Raw genomic sequence first — 23,464 nt, forward strand, 5'->3', positions numbered from 1 at the left:
TAGCATATTTTCCTTCACAAAAGACATGCTGGTAAACATTCATCAACCACTGAGTGATTTCAGTGAAATTATACACTCCTGATTCATCAGTTTCCTTGGTATGAAAGAAGTTTCACTATCCTGAAATTCCCTGGTCCAGTCTTAGAAATGACTTTTCTCTAACCTTTTACAAGTGAAAATCCCAAAATGCAGTAGTAAACATTCATTTCTAATGTCCCTTTTTTTACGTTAATACCATCATCTCTGTACAGAGATGATTCCCAGTAACATGAACACCACCAGTAGAAGACTACTGAACACATCAGCAAATACATTATTTCCTGTTGGAAGATACTTAAGAGCTTCAGCAAGGATTGGCTGTGCCATTTGATCTGTTTGGTTCTCTCCAGTGTATCTCCTCCTCTTCCTTCCTGTCTCAAACTGTCAGAAAGGATTTTCAAATTCAGTTCACCTCCTCCCCATCCGAAATCTATTCCAATGTAAAATATATTTTTTATAATTCAAAAAAATAGATGTCACTTTCCCACTGAAATCCAGAATCGGTCTAAGCTGGGAAAACAATGCCAAGGTGCTAAAACTTTAGGCAGAAATAAATGTGAAACCCTATGGGCTTGCTTTCAAAACATCCCAGGCAAGGAATATCCATCATTACAACTACAAAGAATTAAAAACACAGATGGAAGCATATGGATGACTGATCTCATGCAAGCTAATTTTTTTTATTCTAAAAAATGGTGATGAAGTGGCAAAGTAGTTTGTTTTCATTTTAATCACTTTTTTCTAGTTTCTCTAAAGAGAAAAAAACCCAACCAACCAAAAAAACCCCAGCACCAATAGACACCACCAAATGCTTCAACATCCTACATAGTATATATATTCAAGGAAAACACAAGAAACAAACTGCATTTCATTTAACATAAAATACCTCTCCTCCCTGGGCAAGTCTGTCTGCAAAAGAATACCTGCAGCTGAAAGCACAGTGTTTTACTAGTTAGTCCTCACATGCCTGTAGCACTAAGACTGCCATACTGCATGTGTGGGAATACCCTGAGGTCACATCTCAAACTATCGACTCTGAAGTATCTGCAAAGATTTGTGTTCATTCCACTTTTTTTTTTTTTTTTTTTATTTCCAGATTCTATCTGCAAATAATTCCTTCCAGACTTCAAATTGTTAAGTGCATCAGGGCTAGCACTGATGCCCCCTGGCACTCAGTCTCGTAGACAAAATCCAAAGAAAGATGGTCTTGCCTACAATCAGGTAAACTCCACAGCATCTGCACTTCAGCTTTCTATTATCTGCACACTTATCACAGACAGAAGATGTACTTTCAGATTACCTATGAGAAAACTGCACTCCTCATTTTTTCTCAAGTCACTTTTCTGAAAACCCTGTTCTAATTCTAGGTCTCCTGAAAATAAAAATACTTAATTACTCAAACTTATGCCTAAAAGGGTAAAAAAAGGAAACAATTTCCAGAGTTTTCATATCTAATGAATACAAATTGTCTTGAGGAAAAACTATGAAATAGGTAAGTAGGGCTGAGAGTGATAATAGATTTGTATCTCTACTATGCCATCTTCTTTTCCAGCTTATTCAATTTCCTAACCACACACATGCAAGTATACTTAGCATTATACAGAGGTGAACTGGACATTTTCATAGCGATGCCTTCTCTCTTTCAAAGAGCAACAAGTATATTGTGTGTCAGGACAGTTCTTCAGTTGTCTGCAGTCAGATAATCCACTACAATGTTGGATTCCCACGCTCTCCAGTCCTCTCCTCACTCTCTCTTGTACAGTAAATTCACTTGAGATTCTACCTAAGTAAACCTTGTTTCTGTACCTGCCTGAGACTGAACTACCATCCTTGGTACTGTTTTTGTCACATTCAGGTTTGTCTTTGGAGCTACAAACTACTCTCTCAATTGGAATTTTTCTGCCTTTGCATGAAGAAGGAAATAAGATTCTTATGATTTCCTGTTGTGCAACGTTTTGTTAATCAGTGTAAAGTTCTACAACTTTCTAAAGCTGTCTGCTAGCTACTAAGTTAATATAGAAGAGCTCTAAGTTTTATCATCCACTCAGGTCTAAAAACACATTTCCCCACAGTATCTTTTCCACTTGGCAAGAAGGTATTCTTGCTCCTTTTATTTTCTATGAGATTTGAATTTTCTTTAGTTGAAGAATACTGTGGAAGACAGCACTGTATCTTTTTTTAATCAAGAGGAAAAAGGATTTAACTTACCAGAAATGTTAGAACAAAATCTTAAGCTTAACACATACAAGGAGAGCAAACCTGTCTGGGTAGTTAGTCTCATGCCTAGGACCTCTCAAAACCATAGAGGCTTCCTTGCCTCAAGGCAGCTCTTTCAATTTGCATATTACACACTTCTGACCTCAGCCTTATCATCTCTATTTTAAAATTTTTCCCCTGCTAATTTTTCCAAGGAAGAAGCTAAAGGCCACATCAAAGTAACTTTAAACCCGTCACGAAATACCAAAGTCTACTTCCTATAGCAAACATGACTAAACTGTTACACATAAATATATTAAAAGTTAATCCCACCTAGTGATCTATAGGGTGCTATTTCTGCTCACAAAACAGTCAAATCATAACTGTCCTAAGGGCATTAAACTGATGTTTATCCATTCTGGAGAATTTACATGTTTGGCTCCTGAGCACTAGTGTTAATATCTCCAGATCTACTAACATGAGGAGAATTATAAAAAGAGAATGCTTAAGTGATTGCAACTATGATCTTTTATCTCAAGAATCAGAAGCACAAGAAGCAGAAGGATTACAGAACACAGACCCACACTAAAAATTTCAAATTATTAAACAAATTAACCATACAATCCTAGAGCTGTGCTTACAAGTTACCATTCTCCTTGACTGAAAACTGGTCTCAGGAGAAGAGGAGGAAACTGAAAGACATTGAGAACTTAACAGATTCTAGAGGGGATAAACCACATCATGTCTCCCTGATGCAACCCTGGTTGGAACAAATTTGCCTGGAGTAGCATCAGGTTGCTTTTGCATTCTTCTAGCTCTCAGTGAAGAGGAGTTGGACTGCTCTTGCAAAGCCTATTCAGAGTTAAAATGCAACCACCTCACTGCTGCCAGCCAGGGAAGGAAGGTGTCCATCTCTACTGGGAGCAGCCACCAGTGAGCTAAAGCTGTCTAGTCCAGAGCTTTGGGTTTCATTGCCTTCCATGGCCCACCCATTTCTGACCCTCCACAGAAGATGTTATGCTGACATCAGACTGACGCAATAGGTATGGCCTGACTTCTTTAAGAGACGTGCATGGCACACATTCCTAGAGGGCCAGCATTGCCATCTCTCTGGCATTACCTGCACTGTTGACAGTTGAGGTTAAACTTCATCTTAGTCCCCCAAGACCCTTTATCAGGCCTCAGGGTTCCCCTGCAGCCTGGCAGACATGCTGACACTCCTGCTTACAGGAATTCTCAGGTGCCTGGGCATTGTACCAGGTCCTGCTGTGGTTGGCTGGGCTGCGCTGCTGCAGCTGCCTATGACCAGACACTTCTGTATGTCCATCACAAGAGAGGCAGCAAGGCCAGACATAAAACCAACACTGATTTTCCTCTACCTTATCACTGGATAGGAACCAACTGTGGCAATCAGTCATTTCCTAAGAGAGTATTGTGGCCAAGAATTAACTAGCATAAACTAGAGATTACATTCTGAAAAGCACCCTAGTTTACAGCTGCCATTAAAGCAAATCATCTTCCAGGACAGAAAACTGGGAAGATTTTTCCTTCTAAGAATCAGTTATGCAACAGACTCTGGAGGAAAAACAAACACTGGGGAAAAGGGCCAGAAAGCAAAATTCAAATCAATAATTCAGCCAAATGACTCAACAGAAATAAAGACTAAATCTCCATATAAATTGAAGTACGTACATGAAGCTTCATGCAATTGCAAATATGCAATGAGTAGGTAATTAGATAGCCAAGTTCAAAGCCTCAGCAGCACATAGGAAATTGCAAAAAGGTTTATTTTTAGATACTCAATACTGAAAATTTGTAGAGCACAAATCAAACTCCAAGGCAAAAGAGGGTCTGATGCTTTGACCCACATGATTTTCTCTCCATGCCTCTGGCTTTGCCAAACCACCTTTTCCCACTGAAGGCCACACAGGATTTCCTTTCCTCTCCAGCTGGTGTGTTTCCACTTACCTGACTGTGTGTGCAGCTTTTGCTTTACCTATTCAACTGTCCTTATCTTAACCCATGAATTTCCTCACTTTTACTCCTCGGATTCTCTTCCCTGTCCCAGAGAAGCGAGTGAGTGGTTGTGTGGGGTTTGGTCACCAGCTGTGTTTAAACCACAACCAAGTGTTAAAACAGTTTGCTGACTTAGAAAAGTCAGCTCTGATTTCTTTGGTTTTGAGGGTAGTAATCACAGCTGCATGGAGGGAGAATGCTCACACAAGGTGCGCTTTTTGCCTTTCAGATTGTAGTTGCTTTTTGGCACCTGTACTCTGACTTTCCAGCCCTCTGTGGTGTGAGAAAAAGGACTGCATAGGAGACATCAAAACCTCAGGCTCTGTAACACCTCAGGACTGTATAGGGGACATTAAGACCAGCACTCACACTGCAAAGCTGGATGTGCACATACATTTTTTGTTTACCTACATCCATTCCTCCTCTTCTCTCCTCACCACCCTCACCCTCCTACAGGCACTCACACTCCCAGAGGAATGTACAAATAGGGTCACAATTTGTCTTCTGGCAACTCAGAAAAATTCAGAGAAGTTCAAGAAAAAAAAAAAAGGAACAGACAGGACACTACGAAATCTACAGAGATTAATAAGATTAAAAATAGGAAGAGAAAACCTGAGTCTGGACCTCTATATGTAATAGAAATTTTATCTTAAGTCTAAAAAAAAAACCAGTGCAAGCCATCCACTTTGCTATTTTTACACTCAAACGAAGGACCCTAACAATCCTGCCACAGAAAAGTTTGTCCTCTGCAAACATGCAGCTGCGTAAAATCATAGTCCCAGCTGCTGCCCATATTTCTGTAAAAGGAACATCGTTGTGTCTTTGATGCATGGCAGACTTATCTGTAGCAGATACCATGCAAGGTCTGGAAGAGATAACAGGCACATTATCAGTAGCAACTACGAAACTCCTTCTTGTGAAAGCCTTTTTTTTTGTTTCAGCAAGCTCTCCAGACATCCCACCTGAGGTGTGAGAGGCCTGGAAACTGCTCCAGCCACTTCTGCTGTTTCCATTTAAGCTATTCACAAAGAAGTGATTAGAATGTTGCAGTGTGCTCTGCATCTTACTAAGAAAAAACTCTATGCTCTTACATGGTGATATTTATTCTGTATTCAAAAATACTGTTTCAGTGCCTGAGTCAAAATATTTTACTGCACTCACTGCTCCTACACATGCTACTGGATCTAAGTACAGGACACATAAGCGAGGTTATTTTTGCATGGTAGAGCATTAAACATTTCCAATACTCATATGGCAAACTCCCAGGGCATTCTTCAGCACAGAAAGCATCACAGAATCCAGCAAATGCTTTAGGTCCTTGGCTCACTTTCATAAACAAGTCTTTCCTACTTTCCATCCCCACTGCATTCAGCAGAACAAGATTCATAACAGCACAAATCTCCCTTTGTGAGTAATTGTAATCTGATGTGCTACTGCCTGAGTGGAGGGCCCGGGATCATGGCCACGTGTCCTGCTCTCACTCTCTTGGGAGGATGCTAACCTCCAGCAGGTGACTGTGCTGGGCAGACAGGAGCAAGGACATGGGAAGCTGTCCCAAAAAGATATGTCATACCTCACGCACGTTTTTATCCTTCTCTTTTTCACCCATCCCTTCTTATGAAGTGAACAAGTATCTGCATGGAAAGCACATGACCCACTCATTCTTCATGGAAATGAACTGCAGAAATACTAAATGTCTAAGAAAGACAAGATATCTGCAAGCTTTGCATGTGTGAAATACACCCCGTGCTCACGCGGTCTCACTCTCCCAAAAAGAGGGCACAGGAATGATCATGGATACAATGGACACATACTGCTTTCTCCTCTGCTATCTGCATTGCTTACCTTCATTAACAGCATGAGGCTTAATAATGCAACAAGTACAGTTTGTGAATTTTGCACTGCTGACTGGTCCACGACCTCCACTGGAGGGGAAGAACAACTCCAGCTCCTGAAAACAATTGTAATTAAACACATTTTAGATTGATCTAGCTGCACACATCAGCTTTTAACATGAGTAACAACATCTGAAGCATCCATAATCGCACAAGATAAACCTTTAGTGCAGATTTTTTTTTCTACAAATACTTCTTCCCTAAAATATTATCTCAAATGTATCTTTTTCTCTCTGGCACCATTGCTACAATCATAAAAACAGGATTGGAGTATTTCTTGTAATGTCTTCCTTTTCAGTTCTGCAATGCAATCTGTTCACACTCAAAGCACTCAAAATGCTGATGCAACTATAATTTGGTAGAGGTGCTCCCAGTTTTACCAATGCCCTCTCTCTTTCCTCAGTATCTTTCCAAATCCACTCTCTTATACACATATTTCATTTTTCCTTTTTTTCAAATCCTCTTTTCCACTACATAAGCAAAAATACAACTACTATCCATTTCTCAGTATGTTTTCTTTCCATATACAAAACTGACCTCCTTCCAAATTGTTTACATTTTCTTCCTTTCATCTTAAACAATTAAACTTTGTCTAAAATTGCTGAGTCACTTCTCAAGCCTTATTGGCCCTATAATTTTTTTAAAAGTCTTACTGAATTGAAGCTGATGAACTCAATTGCTTTGATTTCTCAGATAAATCAAAGGAACCTTTTTACCTCCAATCCCTTTCTTCCCACCATCACTATTTGGGCATCAGATACCTTGGGTCTTAGGTCACCCCAGACTGGGGTGATCTTGACAGTCAGGTTTCTATCCTCAGTGATAGTTTTTCACTGTTCACTGCCAGCTTCACACTTTTTCCATACCATTTATTCACATATGTTACACAATCTGCCAATCAACAAACATGCAAAACACAGGTTCCATTTCATACCTATTGGTCAAATTCAGTAAGAGAATTGAGACATTTCTATTTAAGAGGAAAAATTACATCCAAGAAATTCTACTACCAAATGTATTTGATTTTTTCCTGTATAACAGTAGCAATGCTAAAGGCCATTTCCTGGAATTGTCTCCCTTAATTTACTAGCTCAACTGAATTGGAATAGACTCACATTTAGCTCATGACACTTCAACAATTTCTGTAATCCCCTCTTGAAGAATTACACAATTCAAACTTGTCCTGGTTTGGATCTTCGACAATGGATCCTGGACAATGCATCTTTCAACAGAAGGAAAAAGGGCCTTTGTTCTTCTGTGGGCAAATAATCCACATTTTAAGTGGGCACACCTGAGACAATAAGGTTTATCCTTAGATCCTTCTACTGATAAAAAGTTGCATGATTCAAGGAACTTGTCCCACTCTATTAATTGCTATTTACTCTAAAAGAAACAGCCAGAAAATGCAGTAAAGTATGTGTAATAGTTAACATTTAGTTTTATCCATTAAAATTCATAAAAGGAAATTAACTCAATAATGCCGAAGGACTTGCATACTGAAAGGCCAAACTATAATTTTGTGGAGCCTTCAAAAAAATCATTTTCCTTACCCTTTATTCCTGATCTAAAGAAAATACAAAATTTGGCTTGCAGAGAGACAGCAGCTTAGAGTGTATTAGAGACATATTTTCACTTGTCATTTAGCCATCAAAAGAACAATGCAGCTTTCCACTCTAAGTGTTCATCTTACAGTACATTCATTAAATGTGGTCGAGACTTGAGTTTTCTGTCAGGAGAGTTCATTTAGGTCCCTTTATCTTATATTTCGTTCTTTTCAGCAAATATTCTGCAGGCACAGCCAACTAGTTTCCATAGCAACTGCTATACAGCCATATAATACTAGGCCTACTAAATTAATAAAGGCACAGGGACACTAAATTCAAAATTTTGTTTGATTTATTAAAGATAGGTATCAGTAACACCACAAAGATGCACACACCTACAGATGTTCAGCAAAATAATCCCAGTGTCATAAAAATGCTGCAGATGAACAGGGCCTTCAGACAGCATTTCAAAAATAATGAAATGCAACAAGAACAACAAACTAAAACCTAAGCACACATTTCTGCTTCTAACCAAGAATTTATGCTAATACATACTCTTTCCTACACTCTCAGTTCAGAAGCTTGCACAGTTGTCATGGTAGTACACAGGAAAGAAGAGAAACTTGCACCCGTATATTTGAAGACATTTAACTATTTAACCAGAGGCCTCTTTCCAGCTGTGCCACTGCAGCTGTTTCAATTTAAAGAGGGAAGACTAGAATCAAGGAAGCAACAACTGGTATCTTTCCCCAGCTAAAGTGGTCTTCAGCTGAGACACCACAGTGACACATCAATCAACCATGAGATAAATTTTATTCTTGCCATCATTTATTAGCATATCTATCCCACAACAATGCAAACAAAAGTCACCTTAATTCTACAGAAATGGTAATATCTATTACCCAGTTACAGGGGTTTTTCTTAGCACTGAGAAAAGAAACATGGCAAACAAAACAAAACAGAACTAAACTCCTCAAAGCCATGTCCACTGTACCTCCGTACCTCTCAAAGTACGAAGCACTACAAAGTGGCCTGTTTTCTAATTTTTCATTCTGAACAATAACAGTAAAGTAGGATGCAAGCAGACCACTAGTGAGAACTAAACATTGGTAGACTATAGGTATATTACACAGACTGTGCAATTAACTCACTGTTTGTGATGTACAGGAGACATTAAAAATGACCAGGCATGCTCTCCTGATCAAAGCACCCAAGATTCACCTTTGTGATAAACAAGATTTCTGCTTTCAGACAGTTTATATTTCCATGCTAAAAAGGAGCCATGAAGAATATGTAAACTAGTTCTGGAGTCAAGTGTAGAAACAAAATGAGAAATCCCTAATCCGGTTGTCAGCAGATAAAAAAGTAAAAATAAACCTCAGTCAAAAAAGAGTCAAAAACTTACTTTAGCAGCTGAAGCAACTGAATCTGGGCCATGAGCTGCATCTCTGAGGCCACAATGTCCAAAGCTCTCTGAGATGCTGTCCAGTGTATCACTCTCAGTTGTTGTAGGGTTTGCTGGCCCCACTATTGCTCTCCACTTACTCACTGCATCGTCTCCTAAGAGCTCCATAGCAAGGATGGGGCCACTCATTATTAACTGGAGAAGATCACTGCAAAATGGAAACAGCACATGGTGATCCATGCTACAAATTAAAACCAACAAAAACATGACCCAGTGGAGAAGCTCAGAACTCAAACTGGCAAGACTTTGAGCAACCTGATCTAACTTTGAAGTTGACTCTGCTTTGAGGAAGAGGTTAGATTAGGTCATGCGCAGACATTCCCTTACTATGGTTGCTGGAAAAAAACAACATGTAGATAACCCAAACTCACTCAAGTTACTCTGTAGACTCTTAGATTTCAAAAGAATTTTTAAAAGATCAGTAGTGGTGTCCTGGTAACAGTGAAAGAGTAACCACTTGTCTGACAGGAATAATCCCTAAGCTTTCCTCTTCTGCACAGTAGCATTTCAAGACTCTCTTACATGACCTGGATATGTACCCCACTGACACAACACCAGCACTGCTTTCAAGCTGAATTTTCCACTGCCCCACAGATCTCTCCCATGGATTTTGCCCAGCTAAAGTCCAAAGTGGGAGAGAAGGGAAGGAGTTGAAAAGTTTGCATGGGATAAAGGACATACTCACAAAGTGAATTATGCATTTTAGCATAACTGAAGTGATTTTAATGGGATGAATCCAAGTAAGGAGAAGAGGTTGTCAGGAGCAGCCTGCCTTCAGTCCTGACCACCTCACAATAGAAAACAACGACTCAAAATTGGTAACCCAAACATTCCATTTAAAAACCAAACAAAAGACCAAAAACTATAATTCGGTATCTTCACAAAACATGCATATCAATAAGCCTGTCTTTTCACTGTTTAGTCTGGACAGAACCAACAAAGGAGAACATTGACTATGGTTTTTGTACTGTTTTGTTTAAAATAAGTGCTTTACACAATCATAATTGTGGATGTGCATGCTTCTCCAACTACCTTCTTCCTAATGATCACTGGTCAAGAAGAGAAGAGAAATCCTAGTAGTTTTTTGAAAAGAAACAATATTAAAACTATGAAAACTTACATAGAGAAACAACACAATAAAAAGTGATTCAATGTCTGGTTCTGTTAGTCAGTCTGCTTGTTTAGGACAGTTAAATAGTACACATACAAACATCCAAGAAAAAAGCAATTTTTACAACACTATTTATTGTGCAGACTAATCCTTGAATATTCTTTTTTAAAATTTTCTTTAATATGAAAACCATTATTTTCCAAACAATAGAATTGTTATTTTCCCTATTCACTCGACTTACATTCACTAATGAACTTGCAAACTAAATTTGAATTTAAAGAGAAGATACAACATCAAATATAAACGAGTCGTAGATTTCACACTTTACTGCCTTGAAGTTTCTTGTTTCTATTTGATTTGGAATGCTCTAGAGCTATTGATTTCTAATTTATAGAAAAATCCTATAGAGAAGATATAGCCAATAGGACATTAGGATGGGAGACAGGCACATCACAGTGGACAAAGGCTACAGTTCCACAGACAATTACCATTAGTATAGATAGACAGCTGTGAAATAACACTTCAGGCAAAATTCTTGATTATTTATCAACATATTCAAGCATCAAAGAAAAGGCAATTCCAAATCATGCATTCTCTGACCTCCAAGACATGGCCTGAGGCCATGTCTCTCTGAAGGGCTTTGAGTTTGGACCCACAACAAATCAGCTGCTGTTGCTGAAGAGCAGCTGGCAATGCTAATTCTCAAGCACTTCGTGACAGTACTGAAACCAGGTCCTTCAACCACATCAGTGCAAACGCACTCACCAACACGCCTGTAAAACACAAGGCACCTTCTCCCCAAAAGAGACAGAATGCACAATGGAGAGGGAGGAAAAGAAAGTTCCTGGCACTTTCAGGGAAAGTAGAAACAACTCAATCTCTGGGTCATAAACATCCATCTGGTCAGTTATGGAAAGACTAAGGTTTCTCTCACCAGGTGGAGCAGTCTAGCATCACGCAAATTTGACATTTGTCCAAGGGTAGCAGTACAGTAAAAACTGCCCCATTTACTATCCTTTCAGTTATTTATTATTTGGGATACTTGTTACCAAATCAATTCTAACAACTAAGTGTTCCCCCTAATTCTCATTATCTGCAAGCCTGATTATCCTCACCCTGATCCTGAAGATATCCCTTCTCCTGGCTTTGAAGTTTTGCCCTGCTTAGGAGCATTTTCACTTCTGAGGGACAAAAGACATTCCCCTGATACCACTGGGTTGTAAAAAGTGTAAGTTAAAACCCTGAACAGCTGAAATAAGGATCTCTCCCTGGAGGAACAAGAAAAGGTGCCTGCTTTGCAAAGGGCTTCACTCAACTAAGACAAGCTCTGATCTTCCCATGGTCCTGTGGCATCAAATATGGTAAATTAATTTCATGCATTTCAGTAAATAAGCTTAATACAAATCAAGCTGAAATTGATATACCTACTGATAAAAAGGTTTTGCTTGATAGTCAGCGTAGAAATCAGCTGCTTCTTTTCTGGAAAAGTAAGAAGACACAGATATAGCTATATATATATATATATTTGTAAACAGATAGCTAGATAAAACCCTGAAAACCACAATTATAATTCATTCAAATATCATTCATAAACATTTTTACAGGCAATGTCTTCCTAAGCTGGACAAGTTGTTGGGTGTTCATGTCCAATAACAGAAACTACATTTAAATTTCATATTTTGTGTAACTACCGGTACAGCTGACAACTTCTCATGCTCCTACTCTGAGAAAGAATTACTAAAGCCCATTTCAGGGTCATTGATGGTCCCCACATTCTCAGGCTGAGAAATAAATGCAGCAGAGTCACTTTGCAAGCCATTTGCTGTTATGTTGCTTTCATCATTCATCAGTTTGAGCAGGGATGCTGGTAAATAAAGTTTGGTTTTAAAGCATAAACAATTTATCTGCTCCACTGGAACACTTTTTTGTCAAGGCTAGTGTTTGATTAAACTGGTGCATAACAAAATACTGCATAACCTGGTTTCCATTCAGTGTCCTCAAATCTTACAAGCTGCATAGACAGCACAATGCCTCCATACTAAAACTGGATTTCTCCCACACTTCCACACTCAATTTGGTCTTGCAATCTCGTCAGGGAACAGAGCAGTGACTACACACTGCTTTCTTTCAAAGCAATAGGGTTTCTGCAGGGAGAGGTCTCCTTACACTGCCAGGCAAATTAAGGCTACTAAGCATACCCATACTAAGCATACTGTGTCTGCAGCACAGCTGTTACCCAGCTTTTCCTCAGGAGCTGCAAGAAAAAAAGTGTCCTTTTCAGACAGGGTGGTGGCCCCTCCCAAGCTCTGCATTGCCACAGTCATGCTCCTACCAGCACTGGGCTCAGCTACCCAACTATACAGGTTTTGGGGACCACCACAGGGCAGAGCTACCATCCATCCATCGATGGACACACCATTTTGTGGCTTTTCACCCCACCAGCCCCTGCCACCACCAACCTACTCTCTTCCCCTTCTTTTTCCCCAGCTGCTTCTCATGTTTTACTCTTGCCTACTGAACTGCTTTTTCTGCATGGCAACAGCTAGAAAAATCCATGGAGTTTTTCAGCTCTAAAGCTGCTATTTTGCAGCTTCAGAAATCCTGCTGAGAACACAGGCTCAGTATTGGCTGGCTCCAAATCCTGGTGTGTGCCACTTTTTGAAGCTGGAATTTGTAGAGAAGACAAGCTCTTCAAGAGGACTGACAGGTGAAAGAAAGCAATATTGCTGACCTCTGTTCTGGGTACAGAGTTCATAATAAAGCAGTGCTGTAGGGTGAGATTCCAAATTGGAAAGTTGTTTTTACCTGCAGCACAGTCTTCTGATTTTTTTTGGTCTTCATGAATTTGCTCATTTTCAGCAATTCTCTTTACTGACAGAAATTGCCTGCATATTTCACAAATAACAGATTCCAAGTATGAACAAAGGCATAGTTCTGTCATCTGAAATGGAACTTTTGATGCCTCTCTCCCATTTGCAGTCCAGACTTAAACCAAATATTGCCAGAGGAAAGAAATAACATCAAGAAAAACATAAGAAGAATTTAATTTTCTTAACATTTATCAGTGTTTGAACAGTCACATTTTTCTCCAGCTTTTTTATCAAAATGACCTGAGTAATTCCTGGTTTGTTGCTTTCAGTTCAGTATAAGCCATTCAAAATCCAAAATATTTTTATCAACCATACAGTAGATTTACTTCCCTTCCTTTTCAAACTAAGGCAGAAGCATGATGTAATAATTATGCTAGACACAGGAACTCTTGCAATCTCATGCTTCAAGCCTACACTCTGCAAAAGGTTTGCCTACAACTCATTATTTCACCAGAAAATCCTCTTCTGAAATTAATTCACCCAAGAATTTTGGAAAGCAAATATGAAAAAGATATGTGAAGGGATTAAGTATTACCATTTCTGATTGCAAAGAAGTATTTGAGAGGTCTCTTTCTGAAACAAATTGAGCTGTACTACTCAGTTAAAAATTCCCACTGAAATAAATATCAAAGTGCAGTTGTGTTGAATAACTTAGCTCCTTTTTAATTTAATTATTAGTTCTCTGTTTTCAAATAATGGAAAACAGTGTTCACCTATGTATAACAGACTGAACTGACACAGGATTAAAGGAAGAGACTGAAGAAGTAAGTGCCTGCCCACACTTCCATATCTTGGCTACAACTTCTACAGAAGGCATGAATCTACTTAACAGTGATTGACAGACAAATGTTGTTAATAATCCCTTTAAAGAAAGCAGTAGATGACGATGATGATTTCAACAAGCAAGCCTGCAGAATTCTAAGGGTGGAAGACTTTGGCAAAGCCATAGTTCTATCATCTTAAAATGGCACAGTCCCAAGAAATGGAGTAGATAGTATGCAGAGAAACCACAAAATACTCAAGACACTATTTAAATGCATTCCGTATCATGGCCCATTCTTGTGCTTATTAATAATTACTTTCAATTATACAAGACAACCAGGAATTTTTATACTGCAGTAGGCAGTAAAAGTTCAAGTGTCCATTTCTTCCCTTCAGCATGAGTCAACTCTAAAGCACGTGACTTGGCTCAACAGTTTGACTTCTCAGACAGATATTCAAATAAAGCATCACCAAAAACAACATTTCAGGATCAAATCTCTCATACAACAGGAGAGAGGAAGCAAAGAAAAGCTAGTTTGAAAGACATTATGAATTGCAAAGAAACATTAGAAACATGTTTGAACTCGTGAATTGGAGTTGTTGGATGAAGGATCTGGGACCAGTACCATCAGATATTGCAGCAGGTGCATGCAGAGACAAGAGGAGGAAATCTTATAGTTATTTTATCAGTATTTCAGAAAGTCAAAAAAGGTTCTGAAGTGAAGGAAAATTGTTGCTGACCTCACACATAAACAATAAGAATACATGAAAATGGTATTATGTAAGACAGATAGCTTTTCTTTCCAAAAGCACGTCACATACTAATAGGTTTGGCAAAGCTACAATGGAGAAATAATGCAGTAACTTTAGGAAAGTCTTCTAAGGTAAATTAATTATGTTCTCTTTCCTCTGAAGCATGCCTTCTTTTAAATCTTGGGGCTCATTAACAAGTGGAGAACACTGAAGGTGGGGGGATTAGGAAGATGTATGAGTAAAACCTGTCCAACCCTGCACCATCAGAAGATCACTTGCTTTGCCTAGGACTTCCAGCAAAAATCTGAGAGCAAAAATTAAGACAACAGATTAACTGAGAGCAAGCAAACCAAACACTTTAAAGACATCATTATAATGAGCAATACTGTCTGTATAAGGAAGCCTTGATGTGAGGACATACAGACATGTCAGTAGTAAACATTGCTGGATTGCTAAAGCTATGGTAGCCACCTTGGGTTCATACAGACATGACATATTTCATCACCCATACTCATGTTTGCACAGTACTTTTTAATACTTAGCTTAAATCTCTAAATATTTTCAGAAACTTACAGAACTACGAAACTCATGAGTTTCATTAGTTACCTCTCTTACTCACTGGAATGGATCTGACACATGGAGCAACACAGAATAGCTTTAGAGAATATTCTTAATTGCAAAAATATTTAAATACAATAGAGCTAACCTTAAGAATTCCTTACCTTGAAAGCAGCATCATTTTGGCTTTAGTTATTGTCAATCCAGCATTAATAATGATATCAAATAATTCTCCCATCTTATGCATTCCATCAGGCTTAATCAAAGCCAGCGTTCTGGGGAGGAAAAAAAAATATAGTAGAGCGATACAGCCAACACAACTTTCCTTAGAGCATTTGGTGTGCATGTTTGGTTCATATTCAGACAAAAAACCAGCACATCAAAGAGAGAAATTTTGTCACTGTCACATATTCACTGTCCCAGTGTCTCATCAATTTCCACGCTGTTCCTGAATGCCTGTGCAACCCATTATTCTGATAAGGACAAGCTTTGCACATTTTAATTTCCTTGGCTTTCTAACCCAAGTCAGCTCACAATGTTCCACCAGCAGTCATTATTTACCAACTTCTCCCTTTGCTCTCAGAGCACACAATTTGACCACTTCTTCCTTAGATAACTGGTATCTCAACAGCTCCTCAATTTGGGTCAGAACACAACTGAATCGTTAATCTCTCCCTCTGCTTGCTCAGCTCCCTTTTTCCCTAATGTCAATCATACACATAAAATTGAAGCTGCTAAAATTCCTGTTTAAAAATATTACTTAAACATGTGCCTCTTCCATAAAACTCAAAGTTTGAGTTTGATTGTTTTATTAATACTTTTAAAATAATTGAAGTCCTCTGTGAGAAGAAGATCCCTTGTGCTTGGTACAGTATAAAAACATCATGGTATAGAATGTGCATGCCAAATATCTGACACTGTTAATAGACACAATAAAAGGATGGAAGAGGAGGTATTTAATCTCTTATACTGATTGACAGCTATATTCTATATTCTAAGGGACATCAATCCAAAAATCTTTACATTCTCCCCGACATCTTTGTTTCCAAGTACATTCTGTCTTCTAGGTAATTATCTTTTTACACTGTACATCCCCAGAGCCAGGACTGTTTTATTAGTGAGGTTTGCACAGCACCAAGAACACCATCAGCACTAAACATATTATTAATCAAAAATAACAAGCACAAAAAGAAGGTCTGTAAAATTGCATTTTCTGTTTGCATTCATCTTGTGGTGAGTCAGCTTCAAATGTGCTCGGCTTACAAACCAACAGATTTATTCAACCCTGCATCTCAGAAATGCCACGTCTCTAACAATCCTAAAGAGCAGTTTCCATCTTTTACATTATTTCCAATGAAGAAGGCTCTCCAAGATGGAATTTTTTATTGCAGGACTTCCTTGAATGAAAGACAAATAATTGCAAATTTCCTATTTTATATACCAGCATAACATGAAAAGCAGCCCTTAGGTTAGCAGCAATATATTCCAGCCAGGGCAAATATGCTGAGATTATAGGAGATGGATGAACTTCCACTACATTTGCTCTGAACCTTAAGTGACCCCAGATTGGCAGATGCTTTGGCAAGAGACAGACTATTTCACAGCAAATGCAGAGCAAGGGAGGTGTTAGGACCAGGAAATGTAACCAGGAAGATTTGAACATATGTGACATTTTATCTGCAACTAAGGGAGCGGCGTTTCGGACCGCCAGAGCTCCAAAACAAACAGATTTCCTCAAGCACCATGTGTTATGAATGAATTCAGTAAAAGTTACATATTTGTTGTGCCCCCATGTTCATTCCAATTGTACCCCCCTTGTTATGTCTCCCACTGTGGATGCCTCTCCCTGTTCATCCCAGTTGTGCCCTGGTTGTAATACACCCCCTGTTTGCTGCTTCTATGTGCCGCCCCATGTCCCTTCCAACTGTACCCTTGTTGTAATACCCCCCTGGTTGTTATATGCTCCCCCATGTTCACTGGTGTTGCATTATATCCCCCTGTTACCCCTTGTTAAATCCCTTTATTGTTACCCTCATTCAGTCCCTCGGGCATTGCCTTCGCTGCTCCCAAAATAGCGGCCGGAAACAGCCTCGGCAATATGCAAATGAGGTAAAGCAGAACAGAATCCACCAGAAGGGCCTAAAAACACCAAACCAACGTGGAAATTCGAGGAACCAAGCGACTAGACCTAGTGGGAAGAGTCCTCCCATGCCATCAATCGAGTTCTGGAGGTCACCACCACCTGAAAGTAGCCGGACCGAGATGAGGACCCTAGTCTACGAGCCACTAATCGTCTTCCTAGGCACGCCCTCGAGGACGGGAGTCCCCGTTCTGCTGTGAAGCGCAACTGACCACCTCCTCCTCTGCGTCGCCAAAGGGAGCAGCGACGGTGTGCGTGACCCCTCGGGCCCCCACCCAGAGCTGATCACCTAATAAAGGCCTTTTCAAAGGAGCTGGTCTCCTGGCCCTTAATTTACATCACCACGAAGCTCCCATTCCGGAGCACCTCAGGCTCAGACCCATGGGGAAGTATGACACAAAAGGACTGATGGACTAAGGCTGCAGCCAGAAACTGCATGGAAGCAGTCAACTAAGACTGTGCTTCAGTCCACTGCAGTGCAGGCTAAAGTTGGTTTAGCCCCATCTTCAGATCAGGAAAGGCTGACCTGTCAGCAACACTGAACACAATTTGCCAGCATACTCCAAGCAGCCTTAGAGCCTGGTCCCCTCTTCCCCAAGGATTTCACAGCTCCACCTCATTTTGTGATACTATTTATCATAGCACAGGGTGTACCACGTGACTCAAGGCCCATGAGGAGGAGCAGCTGCATGTTTGACCAATGAGAATCACACAATGCACGACCTCCTTGCTGGCACAGGAAGTTCTCAACACTGTCATTTCCCACAAACAATACGGATCAAACCTCTGAAATGGGATCTCCAGCACCATTTGCATTTCCTCAAGGAACACTTTTTTGAATTTATGCTATGACACAGGTTGTTTGAAACAGACTGGTAATGCTAGAAACAAATTATCCCTTACTTTTCTAATTTCAAGGGTTTTAGTAATAGCGTAATCCCTGCAAACTTGCAAAGAAATATTGCATTATGAAGCAATTTACCTAGACGACATTAACACAAGCTGCAATGAGCAACCCTTATAATGTCTTTTGTTTAACACTGATATTTAACATTTTGGTGTGAGCTTTTCAGAAGTAAGCAGGATACAAAAAGCAGACTTCAGGATACTGAAGACTGTTTCTGAGATTAGATTTTGATTAATGTGCCCTATTTTTAGTTTTAATTAGGAATATGTTTCATGGAGTTTGGCATGATGCAGTCTGCAGTGTAGATCTGAAAATAGCTCCACGTCTAGGAACCAAGGAAAAAGAAGGAAAATTAATCTCAGTTGCTTACATTTTCAGAGAGACTGTGTGACAGTACTGCAACGACTACTGAAACAACAGAAAATGAGAACTGATCAAAGGAACAATGCACAAAGCATGCTCTGACTATGCTTTTGAGACCTACTTACTTCTAATTATAGGACTGTTGCACATACAGTAGCTTATGTCTTGCAGGGGAAGAAATGCTGATTATGTCAATGACTAAGAAGCGTAAGAATAACGTATCCCACTCAAAAGAGAACACAAGTATTTCTGGATGACACACAAGTTTTCTAACATCATTTTCAATACCAGTGATACTGATTCTAAGTAAAGCCTACTCAGACAGGACACATTGGTCAGACAAATGTTTACCTCAGGTTACAACCACCCAGGATCACAAGTGAAAGGCTAAAGAAAGAGAAAGCCCTGTTCCATGCCAGTAATTCCTTATGTGGCACACTGTAAGTAAGCACATGCTGACCTAACCATTTTAGTCACTGTTTGTGATGGTTTTCTTATGATACACTGGGAGGGGAACAGAAATGCAGAACACTTAAATACAACAATATTGAAAAACTGACCCAAGACTTATGAAAAGCAGAGATAGAAACTGAAATAAAACTGTCCTAATAATTCTAGCTTAATTCTAGAAAGAGCCTGTGCAAATCTAGCCTTTTTCTAAACATCTGTTTTTTGTATCTCATGTACCTAGGGTCACATTCACTTGTTTTGCTGACAAAAATAACGGTCCCTAACTCAAAACATTCAAGATTTTTTTTATATTCACTCTGCAGTCTCCCTCAAAAGCCTCTGCTGAGCCTTTCTGAGCACACATTGAGCAATCAAAGAATGTATTTCCAAAGTCAAACTGATTTGCCAATAGTCCTGTACAGCACAACGGAAAAAAAAAAAAAAAAAAAAAAAAAAAAAAAAAAAAAAAAAAAAAAAAAAAAAAAGAAACAAACAAACAAAAAAAAACCTAAAACAAAAAACCACCACACCAAAAAACCCAAAAACAACAGAAATATTCTGCTTCATACAGCAACCTTAAAATTATTAATAAAATTCCAATTGCAGATTATTTTGGGAATTATCATGCACTGCATAAATCTTATTACATCTAATAAATGCTGCAAAACCTGCTAGGAACAGGTCAAAAAGACAACTCAAATGCACCTGTTTTGCCCAAGGAAACTCTTTTAATATGACCCTGTTTACTCAGTGAAAGCTTCTGTGAAGAAACTGAATTTTGAGGATCCCTTGCCTGAGTAAGGCACCTTTCACTATGTTCCTTTGGGCTATTCTGAATATGTAACACCACTTGAACATCTATGTTATCTTTCAGCCAACATTCCTAAAATGTTTTCCAAACAGCTGACATGTTATAAATGCCTTTTCTTCCTTTTGTAGAGCAGTACAAAAATTTGCCTCCTCCTAAGACCAACACAATTACAGTGCTGCCGTGTAGACTGCAACGTCTCCTACAAGAAGAAAATGTCATTTTATCATTAGCTGCCTTTTCCTGCTATAACTGCATGAGCACTGCAAGAGGACCAGGTATTACGTTAGTTTAGGCAGAGCAGGAAATACACACCTTTACATTGATATAAAGATGTAATCTATCCAAAGCTGCACTGAGGAACAAAAAGAGTAGCTATATATACAGAATCCATCCTCTTGTGTTCTCTACCTCCTTTGCTGCTCTTTCACCATGCCCAACCCCAGCTTGGAGAAGTACCAGAACTCCTCTGCAAAGATATTATAGCAGGCATTTTCACAGCAATTTTTTTTGCTCAGTTAAGAAAAATATGTATGTTAAAACATGCAGCTCCTCCTCTATGTCTGGTTATGTATAATTCTCCAAGAAGAGTTCAAAACAAGCCCATTTACTGGGAAGAAGCAAGAGAGCAAGTGATTAAGGATCACTGGAATATCATACCTAAGAAAATGTTCTGTGTTCTGTCCAAAAAGGCTGGAGGAAATTATAAAAATGTATTATTTTGCAAATTCAGAGATTACCTGCACTGCCATTAAACCAGATCTAAATTTCTTGTAAATTAACCTTAGTGTCCTCATATTCTTAGTCCTGATATTTGCTCTCAGATGGCTTCTTAACATCTTTTCCAAAGCAAGTCTTTAAATCAAAAATATGAGTCTTATCTTCATCCATTATAAACAAACAAGCCTGTAGTTTTTACTGACATATTCATACTGTACCTTCTGTCCCCATGCACACAGAGTTTAAGAGAAGCTGAAAAAATTCTCAGAAAAAATCTTCATAGTGAGATAAAACAACAGAGAATGTGAGTGGTCCTCTAGTACTTTCATTTATTATTACCAACAGAGAGTAGATCAGACTGGTGAGGCACTATGTTTCTGCACATATCCCAGAGAGAAGCTGAAGCACCACAAGCAGGTACCACTTTGCTTCTCTGCAGCAGTCAGAAAAATCAGATCCCTTCAAACTGCATGCAAACATGCAGCCATCTCCTGTTCTGCCCACATTAGTACAGAAACCTCACTTCTAGCAAACATCTACTTCGAAATCCCAACCACAAGATTCCAAACTCTTCCCTTCTCACCTCTCCTCGCGGCTCCCAAGCTTGCAAGACGTGTACAGATTCCCATAGTCCACAATGGTGAGGTGCCGGGAGAACACCATGACTTTGCTGCCCACATAGAGATCCTCGAGGTGCAAGCTCTCGTACTTGGTGCGCCTCAGAAATGTGCGACGGTTCTTCACGTCGTACTGCAGCAAAAACAAGATTAAAATCTACCTAAGCAAGAGATTTACTTCAGCAAACTCAACTTAATCTTTACCATCAGAAATTTCCATAGTACTGTGGAATTGAATCTGATAATTTAATCAATATAATTCCAAGCCCTTTAAACTTACAGGTGTACCAAGAAAGCTTAGAAGACTAAACCACAATTACAAATTTATTCCACTTAAATAGTCTCAAGCTAAGAGCAATCTTTGAAATTTTTTTTTGTTTGTAATTTGTTTATTCTAATTCAAGCTGTGATAGAAGGTTCAGGTGCCTGGTGAGTGCCTCTGCCCAGCCTCGCTCAGAGTTCCCCCAGCACATCTATGCTGTTTCACAGCCCAGTGGCTCGCACCAGAACCATCAGGATACACGCTGGCAGGTCTCTTCAGGGCATCATTCCAGTGATATTATGCTCTATTTGACTGCGCAATACTCGGCATTAGGGACGGAGAGATGATTGCAACACTTGGCTTAGATGTTCTCACTGCCTAGAGGTGCAAGCTCAAAAGCCTGTCATGACAATTCAGCGTTATGTACCATCACTCCAACCTTGAAGCCAAACATTAATGTGTACTTTTCTGGGTGGGCTGGCAAAGCACAGAAGTCAACCTGCTGAACAGTTTCTTCACTGCAAGTAGGTATTACAGATGCCTTCCAATTCCTGGGGAACTGGAAGCCTATGAAAGGAAGAGCTTTGTCCTCCTCAGGCCAAACTTCCCCTTCTGTCTCAACCTACAGCTGCTGTCCTCCACTGCAATGGTGTATTGAGAAAGAACATCATTCCCACAAATTTGGGAGGGGAAAAAAAATTTAAGAGCAAAATTCCAGTGTGAATACAAAATACAGTGAGCAAAAAAGTGTGAATACAGTCCTGGTAGAAGGCTAGAAGAATTGTAATTGTTTTCAGGATAGCCAAAACTTTGCAGATTAAAGAATTGCAAATTATTTTGATACTGCCATCTGCTGAGGCACAATTGTAAGAATCCTTCCCTCCTGAAATGTCCTTAGCCCCTCATACATGCTCCTACTAAGTGTTCACTATTCAAGTGCAGTAGGGAATGAAATGACAACATGTTAAAAAAAAAAAAATCAAAGAAACCAATTTGAATTTAGCTACTTGTTTCATGTGGACTTTGCCAGGAAGCCTATTAGTCTGACTCAACCATAAGCAAAATTTTCAATATCTTGACCAAAAATCTGAGTATTTCCTTGGTTATTTCACTAATGGTTGCTAGAAAGGCACCCCGAGGTGCTTTTCTCTTCTCAAAAAGAAGAGGGGATCTACCTGTGTTAAAGGATTCCTCTTCAGAGTGGATTTTTGAATATGTTCAAAAGACCTTTTTATAAAGTAAATGATAAGCCACAGCAGAAAATATAAAACTGTTTGGACTGTTCCACTCCTGCCCATGTACATGTAGAAGTAAATTACCCAAAACAAAATAGTTCTCTGATAAGAATCTGTCCTTTTTAAAGATTTATTCTCCCTTTTAGGAAATCTTTTGTAGAAAGAAACATTATTAAGGCTTTAAGAATTCCCCATGAGTGTTGTTATCTATGGAAAACTCAGAGAACGGGGCCTCTCTGTCAGGAGATCCAGTTTGACTGAAAAAACTGCTTGCTGTCCTTGAACAAAAATTTATGCTGTCTTACAGCTGCAAAGCAAGCTGGAAACTTCTCTCATTATTCCCATTGGCATTCTACTTCACCAAGCAAGATATGAAGGACAGAAGGAAAAGTTAAGCTCAGGACTTCATATAACATAAGCCTTCAACAGCTCTGCTCCACCTGCAGGTGAGGTGTGTGATAAGGAAGAGCTGTTGTCAGGGATGGCGGGGAAGGAGACGAAACATCTTCCTCATATGCAGGGGAAAGCTGGCTCATTACCATCACCTCCCTTCTCTCAGATATGTTAGAGGTAAGAGCAGGTTGTCATCTCCTCAGGAAAGTACTAAAAGATGCAGAAGAATAAGGCAGTAATAATGAAAAAAAATCATCAAGTTCTGCAGAAATAATAAAAAAAAAAAATCCAGAAAATAATTCTAAATGTAGTATCTGTCCACAAATTCACCCTCAAAAGTGATTTTGAGATATTCTTTCT

At 39.2% G+C, this 23,464-nt stretch overlaps 1 protein-coding gene across 2 annotated transcripts in view; it reads right to left on the bottom strand.

The window, feature by feature from the left end:
- NME7 (NME/NM23 family member 7) overlaps positions 1 to 23,464 on the bottom strand; it is a 90,498-nt gene that overhangs the window by 46,411 nt on the left and 20,623 nt on the right. For both annotated transcript variants that reach the window (XM_053934818.1, XM_053934820.1), the window contains exons 3-7: positions 21,181 to 21,347; positions 15,374 to 15,484; positions 11,695 to 11,745; positions 9,096 to 9,303; positions 6,097 to 6,202 (exon numbers count right to left, since the gene is read on the bottom strand). In XM_053934818.1, the coding sequence (XP_053790793.1) occupies positions 6,097 to 6,202; positions 9,096 to 9,303; positions 11,695 to 11,745; positions 15,374 to 15,484; positions 21,181 to 21,347 (643 nt within the window). The remainder of the gene's footprint in view (positions 1 to 6,096; positions 6,203 to 9,095; positions 9,304 to 11,694; positions 11,746 to 15,373; positions 15,485 to 21,180; positions 21,348 to 23,464) is intronic.

Source organism: Vidua chalybeata, chromosome 2 (genome assembly GCF_026979565.1).
Source record: "Vidua chalybeata isolate OUT-0048 chromosome 2, bVidCha1 merged haplotype, whole genome shotgun sequence".
Classification (NCBI taxonomy): domain Eukaryota; kingdom Metazoa; phylum Chordata; class Aves; order Passeriformes; family Viduidae; genus Vidua; species Vidua chalybeata.